This window comes from Mus musculus, chromosome 10, assembly GCF_000001635.26.
Source record: "Mus musculus strain C57BL/6J chromosome 10, GRCm38.p6 C57BL/6J".
NCBI classification, from domain to species: domain Eukaryota; kingdom Metazoa; phylum Chordata; class Mammalia; order Rodentia; family Muridae; genus Mus; species Mus musculus.
In genome coordinates, this window is record NC_000076.6 from 33,319,511 (window position 1) to 33,334,053 (window position 14,543).

The 14,543-nt window shown below is 35.3% G+C and overlaps 1 protein-coding gene across 1 annotated transcript in view; it reads left to right on the forward strand.

Annotated features, from left to right (window-relative positions):
- Positions 1–14,543, forward strand: part of Trdn (triadin) — a 393,227-nt gene that overhangs the window by 236,028 nt on the left and 142,656 nt on the right. The window contains exons 14-16 of the mRNA NM_029726.2: positions 1,795–1,824; positions 12,926–12,955; positions 13,722–13,739. Coding sequence (NP_084002.2) covers positions 1,795–1,824; positions 12,926–12,955; positions 13,722–13,739 — 78 coding nt within the window. The remainder of the gene's footprint in view (positions 1–1,794; positions 1,825–12,925; positions 12,956–13,721; positions 13,740–14,543) is intronic.

The following is a 14,543-nucleotide window of genomic DNA, read 5'->3' on the forward strand; positions in this document are numbered from 1 at the left end:
GTCAGCTAATGGATGGATCACAGGGCTCCCAATGGAGGAGCTAGAGAAAGTACCCAAGGAGCTAAAGGGATCTGCAACCCTATAGGTAGAACAACATTATGAACTAACCAGTACCCCGGAGCTCTTGACTCTAGCTGCATATATATCAAAAGATGGCCTAGTCGGCCATCACTGGAAAGAGAGGCCCATTGGACTTGCAAACTTTATATGCCCCAGTACAGGGGAACACCAGGGCCAAAAAGTGGGAGTGGGTGGGCAGGGGAGTGGGGGTGGGTGGGTATGGGGGACTTTTGGTATAGCATTGGAAATGTAAATGAGCTAAATACCTAATAAAAAATGGAAAAACAGTTGGATACAAAACTAAGCAAAGAATTCTCGTCTGAAGAATACAGAATGGCTGAGAAGCACCTAAAAAATATGTTCAACCTGCTTAGTCATCAGGGAAATGCAAATCAGAACAACTCTGAGATTCCACCTCATACCAGTCAGAATGGCTAAGATCAAAAACTCAGGTGACAACAGTTGCTGGGGATGAGGTGGAGAAAGTGGAACACTCTTTCATTGCTGGTAGGATTGCAAGCTGTTATAACCACTATGGAAATCAGTTTGTTGGTTCCTCAGGAAATTGGTCATAGTATTAGTGGAAGATCCAGCAATACCACTCCTGGGCATATACCCAGAAGGTTCTCCAAGGGAAGGAGTGGCCCTTACTTCTTTGATGGTTCTATGCCCCAGTATAGGGGGGATGTCAGGGCCAGGAAGCAGGAGTAGGTAAGTTGGTGAGCAGGGGAATGGTGTAGAGGAGATGGGAGGTGGGGTGGGAGGGGAAACAAGGAAATAGGATAACATTTGAAATGTAAATAAAATTTCTAATAAAAGAAGTTAAAAATAAAAGTCAGGGACTTAGCATTTAAAGTACTTATATTCAATTGCTTAAGTTATTATATAATAATTAATATATTGCAAACACATTAACAGAATAATTTCCATTATAGACATTATCACTTGATTTCCTTCCTAATATGTGTGAACAGGCAGAGAATGTTAATTCACCTGTATCTTAACCCAAGAAAGTTAGACCCAAACCATTGCTACTCAAAATGTCACCCTTGTATGCATATTTAATGTCCCTTTTTCCCCTCAGGTGTCATTGTGCAATCTAGGCATTCAGCTCTGTCCTAATACCTAATATATCCCATGTTCTTTCTTAACATGCCTTTGGATCTGCCATTTTATTCTCTGAGTACACATGCATATTTTCCAAAATCTCTCCTTTTCCTACCTCATCAATCAGAGCTTCAGTTCAGGCACTATCATTTTCATGTAGAATTTCTAAATAGTATATTTAAGATATTATACTACAAATGAAAAATAACACCAACATCCAGATCACCAGTGTAGATATTTTTGTAGAGAATCATTTACATTTTTGATATATACAGACATGAAAGATGTTTTATGACCTTCTAAGAATACTTGTAGTTTCTCAGGTACAACAATGTGTAAATCTTACATGAAAAATATGAAAAATGAATTACATTAAACATAAGTGTGTATTCTTGTTTGTGTTACTCAATATGTGTATTGTTTTCACTATATTCCTATTTCTGAATTTTAAGAAGTCTTCATGCATAGCACTATATATAGTTACAACCTTATAGCTTTTTATGAGTTAAGAAATTCATAGGTGGTCACTGAATTTATGAGTTCCTGGGATGGATTTCCATATTATGGTGTTTATTCTAAAGAATGTTCAATTAATGTTTGAACACCGTTTGCTTTCCTTTATTTCAGCTGCAGCTAGAAAGGATGAGAAGAAAGAAGGTATGTTTTAATGTTTTATGCAAAATATCATTGTGCATTTTCCTAGAACAATTTACCAATATGTAGAACTGTATTTGACTGCTCTCCTACCAACATTCCTTTAAATTACTGGGTCTATTATGTGCAGGCATTTTTTGTGAATGTCTCTTTTCTATTTCATCTCACCAAAAGTGATGAGTTTCTCTTAAAATAATTTTAGTATAGTTGTTTTCAAGACAAAGAATAAAATATAGTTTGTTGAAATCTTAGTCCTCCTTCTTGGTTGGAAACTTGATAAAGTTTTATATAATTCTAAAATATCATTCTCCTATATTAAGTCCTTTCATGTTATACATAAAATACCCTGATTTTATTTTCTTCTACTAAATTTCAAATATGTAATAATCAGTCCCTCGAATATCATGTCCATCCCTATTTTACTTTGCCACAATATAGAATAAAATATATTTTCTTTATAATGTTACACTGAATGAACTATTAAAGCCAAAATTTCATTCACAAATACTGCAATCCAGTTAAAGTATATATGTAACAGTAACTGGATGATAAAGAACACAACCCCAGAGAAATCCAGAACTGGAATATTCTGTGTATTTTGGTCGGCCAAAACTACTAGAAGAAACTGATCAATGATCAGTAAGATTAGGCCGTTTGTATCTCATAATAGGTACTTATCAGCCTCAGGCTCCTCTCTTGCCAAGAGATTAAGAGATAATGGTGATATCTTTTCATTATCTCATCATCATTAGTATTAATTTTAATTATTATAATCCAAAGGGCTGTAAGGGGTTCATATTTCACAAAGGGTGTCAGGATATTTCCAGTGATAAGAAATCTAAAGTAAAATATCTAAAAAAGAGAACACAAATTACAGCCAAGATGAAATCTGGCAATGTTTCAAGAAGTGTAGGATTCAAGAAGACTACTCTATTTCCTATCATCTTCTTCTGACAAATGTTTCTAATGAACTCTCATATAACTTTGCAAAAGGCTGCACTGCTGATAATTAATCTTAGCTTTTTTTCATGACAGTAAATACAAGAAAACACTCTTAATGCAGGAATGACACCTCTAATCTAATTAGTGTACATCTGATCAGAGAATGATAAAAGAAAGTATGGGTTATATTTTATGACTAATTTCCTTAGTAACTTATCACAATATCTTGAAGCCTGCATTTTGCTTCCTTTAAATAGAAAACTAAGAGTTATTGTGTATGAAAAAGAAAAATAAACAAAATATAAAATCTTGTTTAATATTTTAGAGATAATGGAGCCATAATGTCATGATAAAGACCACTAAGACACAATGAATGTTTAATGACATTTCAATTAGTATTAATTTTCCATATGCATGTAGTAAACCATCATTGTCATTTATGTTGTAAACACTTTGAGTCAGAAATGTCATGATAACAATGAGGGAGTAAGCTGCCAGCACAATTTTCAACATGCTAGAGCTTCAGAAATGTTTACTTGTTTGTCTCTTCTATAGGATCTCACAAATAAATACAATCTATCATTTAATTTGGTAAAGAAGTAATTTTAATAACTACATTTTTAGGTAGTCATACAAATGTATCTGTGTGGTATTTCTGTAAGCTCATTATGATGAAGTGATTTTTACTTTTAGAAGTAATTTTAATTCATTAACACTAAAATCAAAATATTAAGAAAATTATGGTATATAAAGCATAGTCATATTATAATTTCATATATGTAAGCCAAATAATTATACTCCATCAATTGTTATGCCACCGGGACATTTATTTAGTTTTGAATTTGCTTACTAGCATACCTCAAGCCACTATTCTTGAAAATTTCTCCAAATATACTATATGGTACTTAGAATAGCTTGAAAATATCTCATGGAAAAAGAAAACTCTTGTTATGGACTCAAAGACTCTGCTAACCTATGTTCCATCCAATTTTCCATTGGACACTGACATTTATTCTTCCATACATTTCAGTCTCAGTTACCTTTTCTTGACTTCATTCTTTCTTTTTTTTTAAAATTAGGTGTTTTCCTCATTTACATTTCAAATGCTATCCCAAAAGGCCCCACCACCCCCCACCACACTCCCCTACACACCCACTCCCACTTCTTGGCCCTGGTGGTCCACCCTACTGAGGCACATAAAGTTGGCAAGATCAAGGGGCCTCTCTTCCCAATGATGTCTGACTAGGCCATTTTCTGATACATATGCAGCTAGAAACAGGAGCTCCAGGGGTACTGGTTAGTTCATATTGTTGTTCCACCTATAGGGTTGCAGACCCCTTAAGCTCCTTGGGTATTGTCTCTAGCTCCTCCATTGGGGGCACTCTGTTCCATCCAATATCTGACTGTGAGCATCCACTTCTGAGTTTGCCAGGCATCAGCATAGCCTCACAAGAGACAGCTATATCACTGTCCTTTCAGCAAAATCTTGCTGGTGTGTGCAATGGTGTCAGTGGTTGGAGGCTGATTATCGGATGAATCCCCTGGTATGGCAGTCTCTGGATAGTCCATTCATTCGACTCAGCTCCAAACTTTGTCTCTGTAACTCCTTCCATGAGTGTTTTGTTCCAAGTTCTAAGAAGGGGTAAAGTTTCCAAACATTGGTATTTGTTCTTCTGGAGTTTCATGTGTTTTGCAGAATGTATCTTGTATCTTGGGTATTCTAAGTTTCTGGGCTAATATCCACTTAACAGTGAGTACATATCCTGTGAGTTCTTTTGTGATTAGGTTACCTCACACAGGATGATGCCCTCCAGATCCATCCATTTGCCTAGGAATTTCATAAATTCAGTTTTTTTAATAACTGAGTACTACTCCATTGTGTAAATGTACCACATTTTCTGTATCCATTCCTCTGTTGAGGGACATCTGGATTCTTTCCAGCTTCTGGCTATTGTAAATAAGGCTGCTATGAACATAGTGGAGCATGTGTCGTTCTTACCAGTTGGAACATCTTCTGGATATATGCCCAGGAGAGGTATTGCGGGATCCTCCGATAGTACTATGTCCAATTTTCTGAGGAACCACCAGACTGATTTCCAGAGTGGTTGTACAAGCTTGCAATCCCACCAACAGTGGAGGAGTGTTCCTCTATCTCCATATCCTCACCAGCATCTGCTGTCACCTGAATTTTTGATCTTAGCCATTCTGACTGGTGTGAGGTGGAATCTCAGGGTTGTTTTGATTTGCATTTCCCTGATGATTAAGGATGCTGAACATTTTTTCAGGTGCTTCTCAGACATTCAGTATTCCTCAGGTGAGAATAATTTGTTTGGCTCTGAGCCACTTTTTTAATGGGGTTATTTGATTTTCTGGAGTCCACCTTCTTGAGTTCTTTATATATGTTGGATTTTAGTCCCCTATCTGATTTAGGATTGGTAAAGATACTTTCCCAATCTGGTGGCGACCTTTTTGTCTTATTAACAGTGTCTTTTGCCTTATAGAAGCTTTTAATTTTATGAGGTCCCATTTGTGGATTCTCGATCTTACAGCACAAGCCATTGCTGCTCTATTCAGGAATTTTTTCCCTTGTGCCCATATCTTCGAGACTTTCCCCTACTTTCTCCTCTATACGTTTCACTATTTCTGGTTTTATGTGGAGTTCCTTGATCCACTTAGATTTGGCCTTAGTACAAAGAGAGAGGAATGGATCAATTCACATTCTTCTACATGATAACCTCCAGTTGTGCCAGCACCATTTGTTGAAAATGCTGTCTTTTTTCCACTGGAAGGTTTTAGCTCCCTTGTCAAAGATCAAGGGGCAATAGGTGTGTGGACTCATTTCTGAGTCTTCAATTCTATTCCATTGGTTTACTTGTCTGTCGCTATACCAGTACCATGCAGTTTTTATCACAATTGGTCTATAGTACAGCTTTAGGTCAGGCATGGTGGTTCCACCAGAGGTTCTTTTATCATTGAGAAGAGTTTTTGCTATCCTAGATTTTTTTGTTTTTCCAGATGAATTTACAAATTGCCCTTTCTAATTCGTTGAAGAATTGAGTTGGAATTTTGATGAGGATTGCATTGAATCTGTAGATTGCTTTTGGCAAGATAGCCATTTTTACTATATTGATCCTGCCAATCCACAAGCATGGGAGATTTTTCCATCTTCTGAGATCTTCTATAATTTCTTTCTTCAGAAACTTGATGTTCTTATAATATAGATCTTTTACTTCCTTAGTTAGAGTCATGCCAAGATATTTTATATGATTTGTGACTATTGTGAAGGGTGTTGTTTCCCTAATTTCTTTCTCATCCTGCTTATTCTTTGTGTAGAGAAGGGCCATTGACTTGTTTGAGTTAATTTTATATCCAGCTACTTCAGTGAAGCTGTTTATGAGGTTTAGAAGTTCTCTCCTGATATTTTTAGGGTCACTTATATATACTATCATATCATATGCAAAAAGTGATATTTTGACTTCTTCCTTTCCAATTTGTATCCCCTTGATCTCTTTTTGTTGTTGAATTGCTCTGGCTAGGACTTCAAGTACTATGTTGAATAGGTAGGGAGAAAGTGGGCAGCCTTGTGTAGTACCTGATTTTAGTGGGATTGCTTCCAGCTTCTCACCATTTATTTTGATGTTGGCTACTGGTTTGCTGTAGATTGCTTTTATCATGTTTAGGTATGGGCCTCAAATTCCTTATCTTTCCAAGACTTTTATCATGAATGGGTGTTGGATTTTGTCAAATACTTTCTCAGCATCTAACAAGATGATCATGTGGCTTTTGTCTTTGAGTTTGTTTATATAATAGATTACTTTGATGGATTTCCATATACTAAACTGTCCCTGCATCCCTGGAATGAAACCTACTTGTTCAGGATGGATGATTGTTTTGATGTGTTCTTGAATTCGGTTAGGAAGAATTTTATTGACTAATTTGCATCGATATTCATAAAGGAAATTGGTCTGAAGATCTCTATCTTTGTTAGGTCTTTCTGTGGTTTAAGTATCAGAGTAATTGTGGCTTCATAGAATGAATTGGATAGAGTACCTTCTGCTACTATTTTTTGGAATAGTTTGTGAATAACTGGAATTAGATCTTCTTTGAAGGTCTGACAGAACTCTGCACTAAACCATTCTGGTCCTGGCCTTTTTTGGTTAGATCATTAATATGATCCTGATTTAACTTTGGTACCTGGATCTGTCTAGAAATTTGTCCATTTCATCCAGGTTCTCCAGTTTTGTTGAGTATAGCCTTTTGTAGAACGATCTGATGGTGTTTTGGATGTCTTCAGGATCTGTTGTTTTGTCTCCCTTTTCATTTCTGATTTTGTTAACTAGGATGCTGTCCCTGTGCCCTCTAGTGAGTGTGGCTAAGGGTTTATCTATCGTGTTGATTTTTTTAAAGAACCAGCTCCTGGTTTGGTTGATTCTTTGAATAGTTCTTCTTGATTCCACTTGGTTGATTTTTCCCCTGAGTTTGATTACTTCCTGCTGTATACTCCTCTTGGATGAATTTGCTTCCTTTTGTTCTAGAGCTTGTAGGTGTGTTGTCAAGTTCCTAGTGTGTGCTCTCCTTAGTTTCTTTCTGGAGGCACTCAGAGCTATGAGTTTTCCTCTTAGAAATGCTTTCATTGTGTCCCATAAGTTTGGGTATGTTGTGGCTTCATTTTCATTGAACTCTAAATAGTCTTTAATTTCTTTCTTTATTCCTTCCTTGACCAAGGTATCATTGAGCAGAGCATTGTTCAGTTTCCACGTGAATGTTGGCTTTCTATTATTTATGTTGTTATTGAAGATCAGCCTTAGTCCATGATGATCTAGTAGGATGCAAGGGACAATTTCAATATTTTTGTATCTATTGAGGCCTGTTTTGGAAAAGGTACCATGAGGTGCTGAGAAGAAGGTATATCCTTTTGTTTTAGGATAAAATGTTTTGTAGATATCTGTTAGATCCATTTGTTTCATAGCTTCTGTTATTTTCACTGTGTTCCTGTTTAGTTCCTGTTTCCACTATCTATCCATTGATGAAAGTGGTGTGTTGAAGTCTCCCACTATTATTGTGTGAGGTACAATGTGCGATTTGAACTTTACTAAAGTTTATTTAATGAATGTGGCTGCCCTAGTATTTGTAGTATAGATATTCAGAATTGAGAGTTCCTCTTGGAAGATTTTATCTTTGATGAGTGTGAAGTGCCCCTCCTTGTCTTTTTTGATGACTTTGGGTTGGAACTCGATTTTATTAGATGTTAGATTGGCTACTCCAGCTTGTTTATTCAGACCATTTGCTTGGAAAATTGTTTTCCAGCCTTTCATTGTGAGGTAGTGTCTGTCTTTTTCCCTGGGATGGGTTTCCTGTAAGCAGCAAAAATGTTGGGTCCTGTTTGTGTAGCCTGTCTTTTAGTCTATGTCATTTTTATTGGGGAGTTGAGTCCATTGATATCAAAAGATATTAAGGAAAAGTTATTGTTGCTTCCTATTATTTTTGTTGTTAAATTTGGCATTTGGTTCTTGTGGCTGTCTTTTTTTAGGTTAGTTGAAGGATTAATTTCTTGTTTTTTGTAGGACGTGGTTTCCGTCCTTGTATTGGTTTTTTTCCTGTTATTATCCTTTGATGGGCTGGATTCGTGGAAAGATATTGTGTGAATTTGGTTTTGTCGTGGAATACTTTGGTTTCTCCATCTATGGTAATTGAAAGTTTGGCTGGGTATAGTGGCCTGGGCTGGCATTTGTCTTCTCTTAGTGTCTGTATAACATCTGTTCAGGATCTTCTGGCTTTCATAGTCTCTGTTAAAAAAATCTGGTATAATTCTGATAGGCCTTCCTTTATATGTTACTTGACCTTTTCCCCTTACTGCTTTTAATATTCTGTCTTTATTTAGTGCATTTGTTGTTTTGATTACTATGTGGAATTTCTTTTCTGGTCCATTCTATTTGGATGTCTGTAGGCTTCTTGTATGTTCATGGGCATGTCTTTCTTTAGGTTTGGGAAGATTTCTTCTATAATTTTGTTGAAGATATTTGCTGGCCCTTTGAGTTGAAAATCTTCATTCTCATCTACTCCTATTATCCATAAGTTTGGTCTTCTCATTGTGTCCTGGACTTCCTGGATGTTTTGAGTTAGGATCTTTTTGCATTTTGCATTTTCTTTGATTGTTGTGCTGATGTTCTCTATGGAATCTTCTGCACCTGAGATTCTCTCTTCCATCTCTTGTATTCTGTTGCTGATGCTTGCATCTATGCTTCCAGATTTCTTTCCTAGGTTTTCTATCTCCAGGATTGCCTCACTTTGGGTTTTGTTTATTGTGTCCACTTCCCTTTTTAGGTCTAGTATGGTTTTGTTCATTTCCATCACCTGTTTGGATGTGTGTTTTCCTGTTTTTCTTTAAGGACTTGTAACTCTTTAGAAGTGTTCTACTGTATTTCTTTAAGTGAGTTATTAAAGTCCTTCTTGATGTCCTCTACCATCATCATGAGATATGCCTTTAAATCCGGGTCTAGCTCTTCGGGTGTGTTGGGGTGCCCACACCTGGCTGAGGTGGAAGTGCTGGGTTCTGATGATGGTAATTGGTCTTGGTTTCTGTTAGTAAGATTCTTATGTCTGCCTTTTGCCATCTGGTAAACTCTGGAGTCAGTTGTTATAGTTGTCTCTGGTTAGGGATTTTTCCTCCTGTGATTCTGTTAGCTTCTATCAGGAGACCTGGGAGACTAGATCTCTCCTGAGTTTCAGTGGTCAAAGTACTCTCTACAGGCAAGCTCTCCACTTGCAGTGAAGGTGCATAGATATCTGACCCAGAAGCTGTGTGGCCTCTGCCTGTCGCAGAAGCTGTCAGTCTCTGCAGTCCACACTCTCACTTGAGCAGAGTCGACTTCATTCTTCCTAAAGAAAATAAAACTATAGTCTTAAGTACAGGCTCCAGAAATGCTCTTGCTGCCTACATGGCTGCTTTGATTTCATGTATTTCTATCTGACTTCTCAGATCAACTAGCATGGTGACTTCTAAAACTCAACAAAGAATGTAGCAGAGTGACTTCAGAAAATGCCTGAGACCTTTTGTATGGCCCCTGGACAAAAACTGGTGTGTGTGTGTGTGTGTGTGCGCGCGCGCGCATATTTGTGTGTCTGCATTTATGTATACATTTATATATTTAAACATATACATACTACATTTGTGTGTAAATGTGTGTGTGTGTGTGTGTGTGTGTGTGTGCGCGCATTTTTGTGTTCTTCTTTCTCTTTCTTATGTGAATTTTACTGGAATTTTCCAGTGGTTAAAAGATGCCTGACTTTGCAGCAGACTAAATAGCTGTGCAAATATACAAATCAAATGTATTTTAATTAGGCTAGACATTAACAAGATTTCCAGAAACAAAATCATTCATCTCACTATTTTTGTCAAAAGAGGTAAATATGTTATAACGTATAATTGTAATATTCATTTTAATCTATTACTTGTAATAAGTCATAACAATTTTTGATATTTTCTCAGCTTTACTTTTTTAAGGTTACAAATATTAATTAAAACATAAATAAAAGCTGATTGTGGTCTTTAATGGCTGTTAGGAATTTAAAAGAATCCTGAAGTGAAAAATTTTGAACAGGAATATATATTCTGCCTATAGTTCTTATTCATTATAAAGTATTAAGCCATGTTAATTAAAAAGGTTAAATCATTAGCTGTCTAAAATACTGAATGACTATAGCATTACTACAGAATATACTATACTAATCTTAACCCGAAACTAAACTTTTCAATTTCAAATTCACACTTGCTTTTTGTATTTGCTATCAGACACACAAGTGATCATGGTAAGCCCAAACCTAAAGTCTGAAAAATTCAGGAGTTACGCATGGGAAGTCCATTGAGACTGAGACAAAGTATTGCCTTTCTAGACATAAAAAATAAAACTAGCCAAGGGTGCCTGCCTTCTGTTTTTCTCTTACCCCAAAACAAACCAGGTGAAACATTAATTTCAGAAAACAATTTAGAAATACGTCAAAGAACTACTTCCACACTAAGGTAATATGATTTTGTGAGTTAGGGCTGTGTTCCTAGGGTCCATGGCTAGGTGACTCTGGTGGAGGTGAAAAACTGTCTTCACAGTCACAGAGAAGAAATGAAGTATTGTTTGGGACAATGGTCTCACACCAGTTCCTCACAATCCTTTCATGATGCTGTTTTAGAGGTACTACTGGGTATCCTACCTATTGTTAAGAATAGTTTTCATGATCCTGGGTTTTTGTTATGAGAAGTCATTACCAAGTGCTATGTCAGCCGAAGCATATGTGTAACCACTAGCTGCTACGTGTGCTGTAATAGTAAGTCAGGATCAATATCATCATTTAAACTTGGCTGAAATTAGTGAAATTCTTGAGATCAGAATTTTAATAATCACTTTTTATCTTCTGAAGTACAGAACTCCACTAGGGGCTAGCCAAATGAGATTCAATGCTTACCAGAATTATTTTATGTAGGCTTGAATCCATATGAGAATCCTCCATTTCTGCCACTCAACAAGTAATTTTTCAAGAAGAATCTTTCTGAACAAAGGTGAAATGTTTGGAGCTATAAGTGAAGCAATATGTAAATTAGGCAAGAAGAGGAATACTTCATGACCAATGTTGATATAATACCACAATTAATACTAATATTTTTTAATATGTGGGTGTTTCTGGCCTAAGTACAAATGTTAGGCAGTATACCAAATACTAAAGATGATGAGTAATGGAGCAAACAGTGCAAAATATCACTGTAAACCACAGGGGCTAGAGCCTCAGTATTCTTAAGAACATGGTCAACCATGGTGATCTTTAGTGATGAAGGATTGCCAAATAAACCTTGGAAGTATTTTAAGCTGACAACAGAAAAGAATAACAGGAAAACATAAAGAGTTTTAATAGTATTAATATTAATAGCTAGCTCTGATCACCACCCTTTGAGGTCAGTCTGAGGTCTTTCAATAAAAGGAACATAACTTTAGCTTCATAGATAGTTATCATGTGTAAGTATTTTCATCTATTGCATTTAAGCAAATAATAATTTAAGTATACTTTACCACAACAATTCATTCCATAAAGTAATCTTGGTGAAATCACATGTCATTTTCTACAATATATTTCTGAAATACTTTATTTCTTTCAAAAGACTAATACTTTCTATTCATATTATCATCTTAATACCATTTATACTTAATATAATGCATCGTTCATACACAGAACTGAGAAGGAAGATAGATAAAAAGTAGCATTGGTTCCATACTGTATGATTTTTTTACCTTCCTCGGGACAGCATTGAGTTATCTAGACAATCTGCACCTTTTCTGTTATGCAAATTTAGTACAAGTCTTCAACCACCTCCTCTTACTGTTTTAGTATATCCACAATCTGAACTTTAAACCCACTGTCATACCAGGAGCATCTTCTCACATAGTCATTTGTGAATTTATGCTTCCTTTTTTCTCTTTGGATTTCTAGAAATTTATGTATTAAAAGGAAAGTTATTTTTATGATGTGGGGTTCTTTCTTTTGTTGCATTTTTAAACGTATTTCTAACTCATATTCCTATAAAATATACTAAATTGTTAACAGCATTGGCTGTCCTTTAGATAGAAAGAACCATCTAAATTCCTTTCATAAAAAGATAAAAGTAAATTGTCATCCTTCAATTATATCTATTCCCTTGCTTTGCCATTGGAACAAAGTTATGATACTATCATAGACCACACAAAGTCCTAAGATTGTGACAGTCTAATATTCTAGGTTCTCATGCAAATAAACATCATACAGAAAACAATGTAGTCACCCCTTTTAAATAAAAAATGTTGCTCATCATTAGTTTTTAAGTTCAGTAAGAAAAAAATTTAAAATATAGTTTAAAATATAGTTAAAATAAAGAAAATAACAAGATACTTTAAACAAAAATGTTAACTAAGGTTCAAAATTCTAAAATAATTGTGTTCAAAACTCAGCAATTGTATAGGCATATATTATGAACATATACATATTATGTGTGTGTATATATATATATATATATATTGTAACTTGTATATTTAGTTTAATTTTAAAATATTTAAAATATTTTGAGGTTATAAAATCTTGTTAATTGTTCAGTTGTTAATTTAATTATATTTACATTATCAATCATTTATCTCTGAATTTTCAGAATCAAAGAAAATGAGAAAACCTACAGAAGGTAAAAGAAATACTTGAAATATTTTCTTTTGGGGGTTAGGGATGTCTAGTACTTGGTACTTAATGAGCCCTTAAGTTGAATGTTTACCCCTTAATGATTCAGCTAGAAGAAAAATCTTTATATGGAATTGAAAAGAGGAAAAAAAGAAAAGGAGCAAGAACAAGGGAGTGAGAGAGGAGATAGAAAGAGAGAGAGGGGAGTGCTTTAGTTCAGGGACAAGCATACTTGTCAATCACGTTTGCTCACATTCTAGCAAACATAAAACAATACCAATAATAATAATGATATCAAGCTATGATATAGTGCTATATTCACCTATCATGAACCTTTTTAATTATTTCAAAAATATGATTATTTTATGAGACAATGAACAATATTACATATTAAATACATAAATTTAGTTACTTTGTTTTCTTTTCAACATAGCAACTCAGTTAGTAATTGAAATTTACCTTCTTTTTCTTGATTTCAATCATTACCCACTTGGCAAGTTACCCTCTGTTTTCTGAACTTATACATGTAGAAGCTCTTTATTCATGTACACTAAGACTACCAGATATAAATCGCTCAGGTTATTAAGCAGTATAATTCTAGACCTTTTCGTTGTTGAAAAATGTTTCTGTCAATACCTGGGATAATTAGTGATACCTCAAAGCAGGACACACTGTGAAATTCAAAAGAACTAATGGGGAGGAAAGTTCGGGGAGACTCCATTCTATCCTTTGTTGTGTAGTAAATGTATCTCAAAATCCTTTTCTTTCAACAGAACAACCCAAGGGAAAAAGTAAGGAAATGCATGCAAAGTCTAAAGTTTGTGCAAACTTGCCTCCACTATATAGAATTGGCCAGCTGGTGTAATTAGATTTCAAATTTCAGTGTTTAATACATGTGGACTTTGTTTGAGTTTTGCTTTGAATATTTTAGGGGGGGGGTTATGTTATTTATTGATTTTTCTACATCCATAAGAATGTGTAAACTGTAGATCAGAGTAGCATATAAATCATAGCAAGCATTCTCACACCCATTTGACTCATAGAAGTAGCTAATAAAACCTCGAATGTTTTACCATACCTGCATTCCATTGATGCCATGATGTAATGTTTGTGTAAGTTTAGTGGTGATGTCTAGTTACTTCTCCATTCTTAAAAAACACTAAGTATTGGTTTCCAGACTCTTTCCTATTATCTCATTGTTTAGGTCCAGGAATTATCTCACAGACCACATAATCACCGATCTCAGTCAGACAGGGGAAGTTTGTTGAGCATATGCCCCAGGACTTATCAGGACCACAATCCAGATTCAGGAACTAAATTGTGACATTGAGTTAAGATCTTGCATGGTTTTTAAGCCTAAAATCCACAGATATCTGTGTCAAGTTATTCTACCAATCAGAATTTATGGATAGGGAATTTCCTTAAGAACATGTTTCTGTTGTATATTTATTCTCTTGCTATTGGTTGGGATGTTCAACTGTGGCAGGGGACTTGCCTTGTCTAATACTCATGTCTTAACTTTTCTATGAGGATGGAACTTGTCTTGCCTAATAAGTTACCTACATACATGTCTCTTTCTTCCAAATAGGATGTCA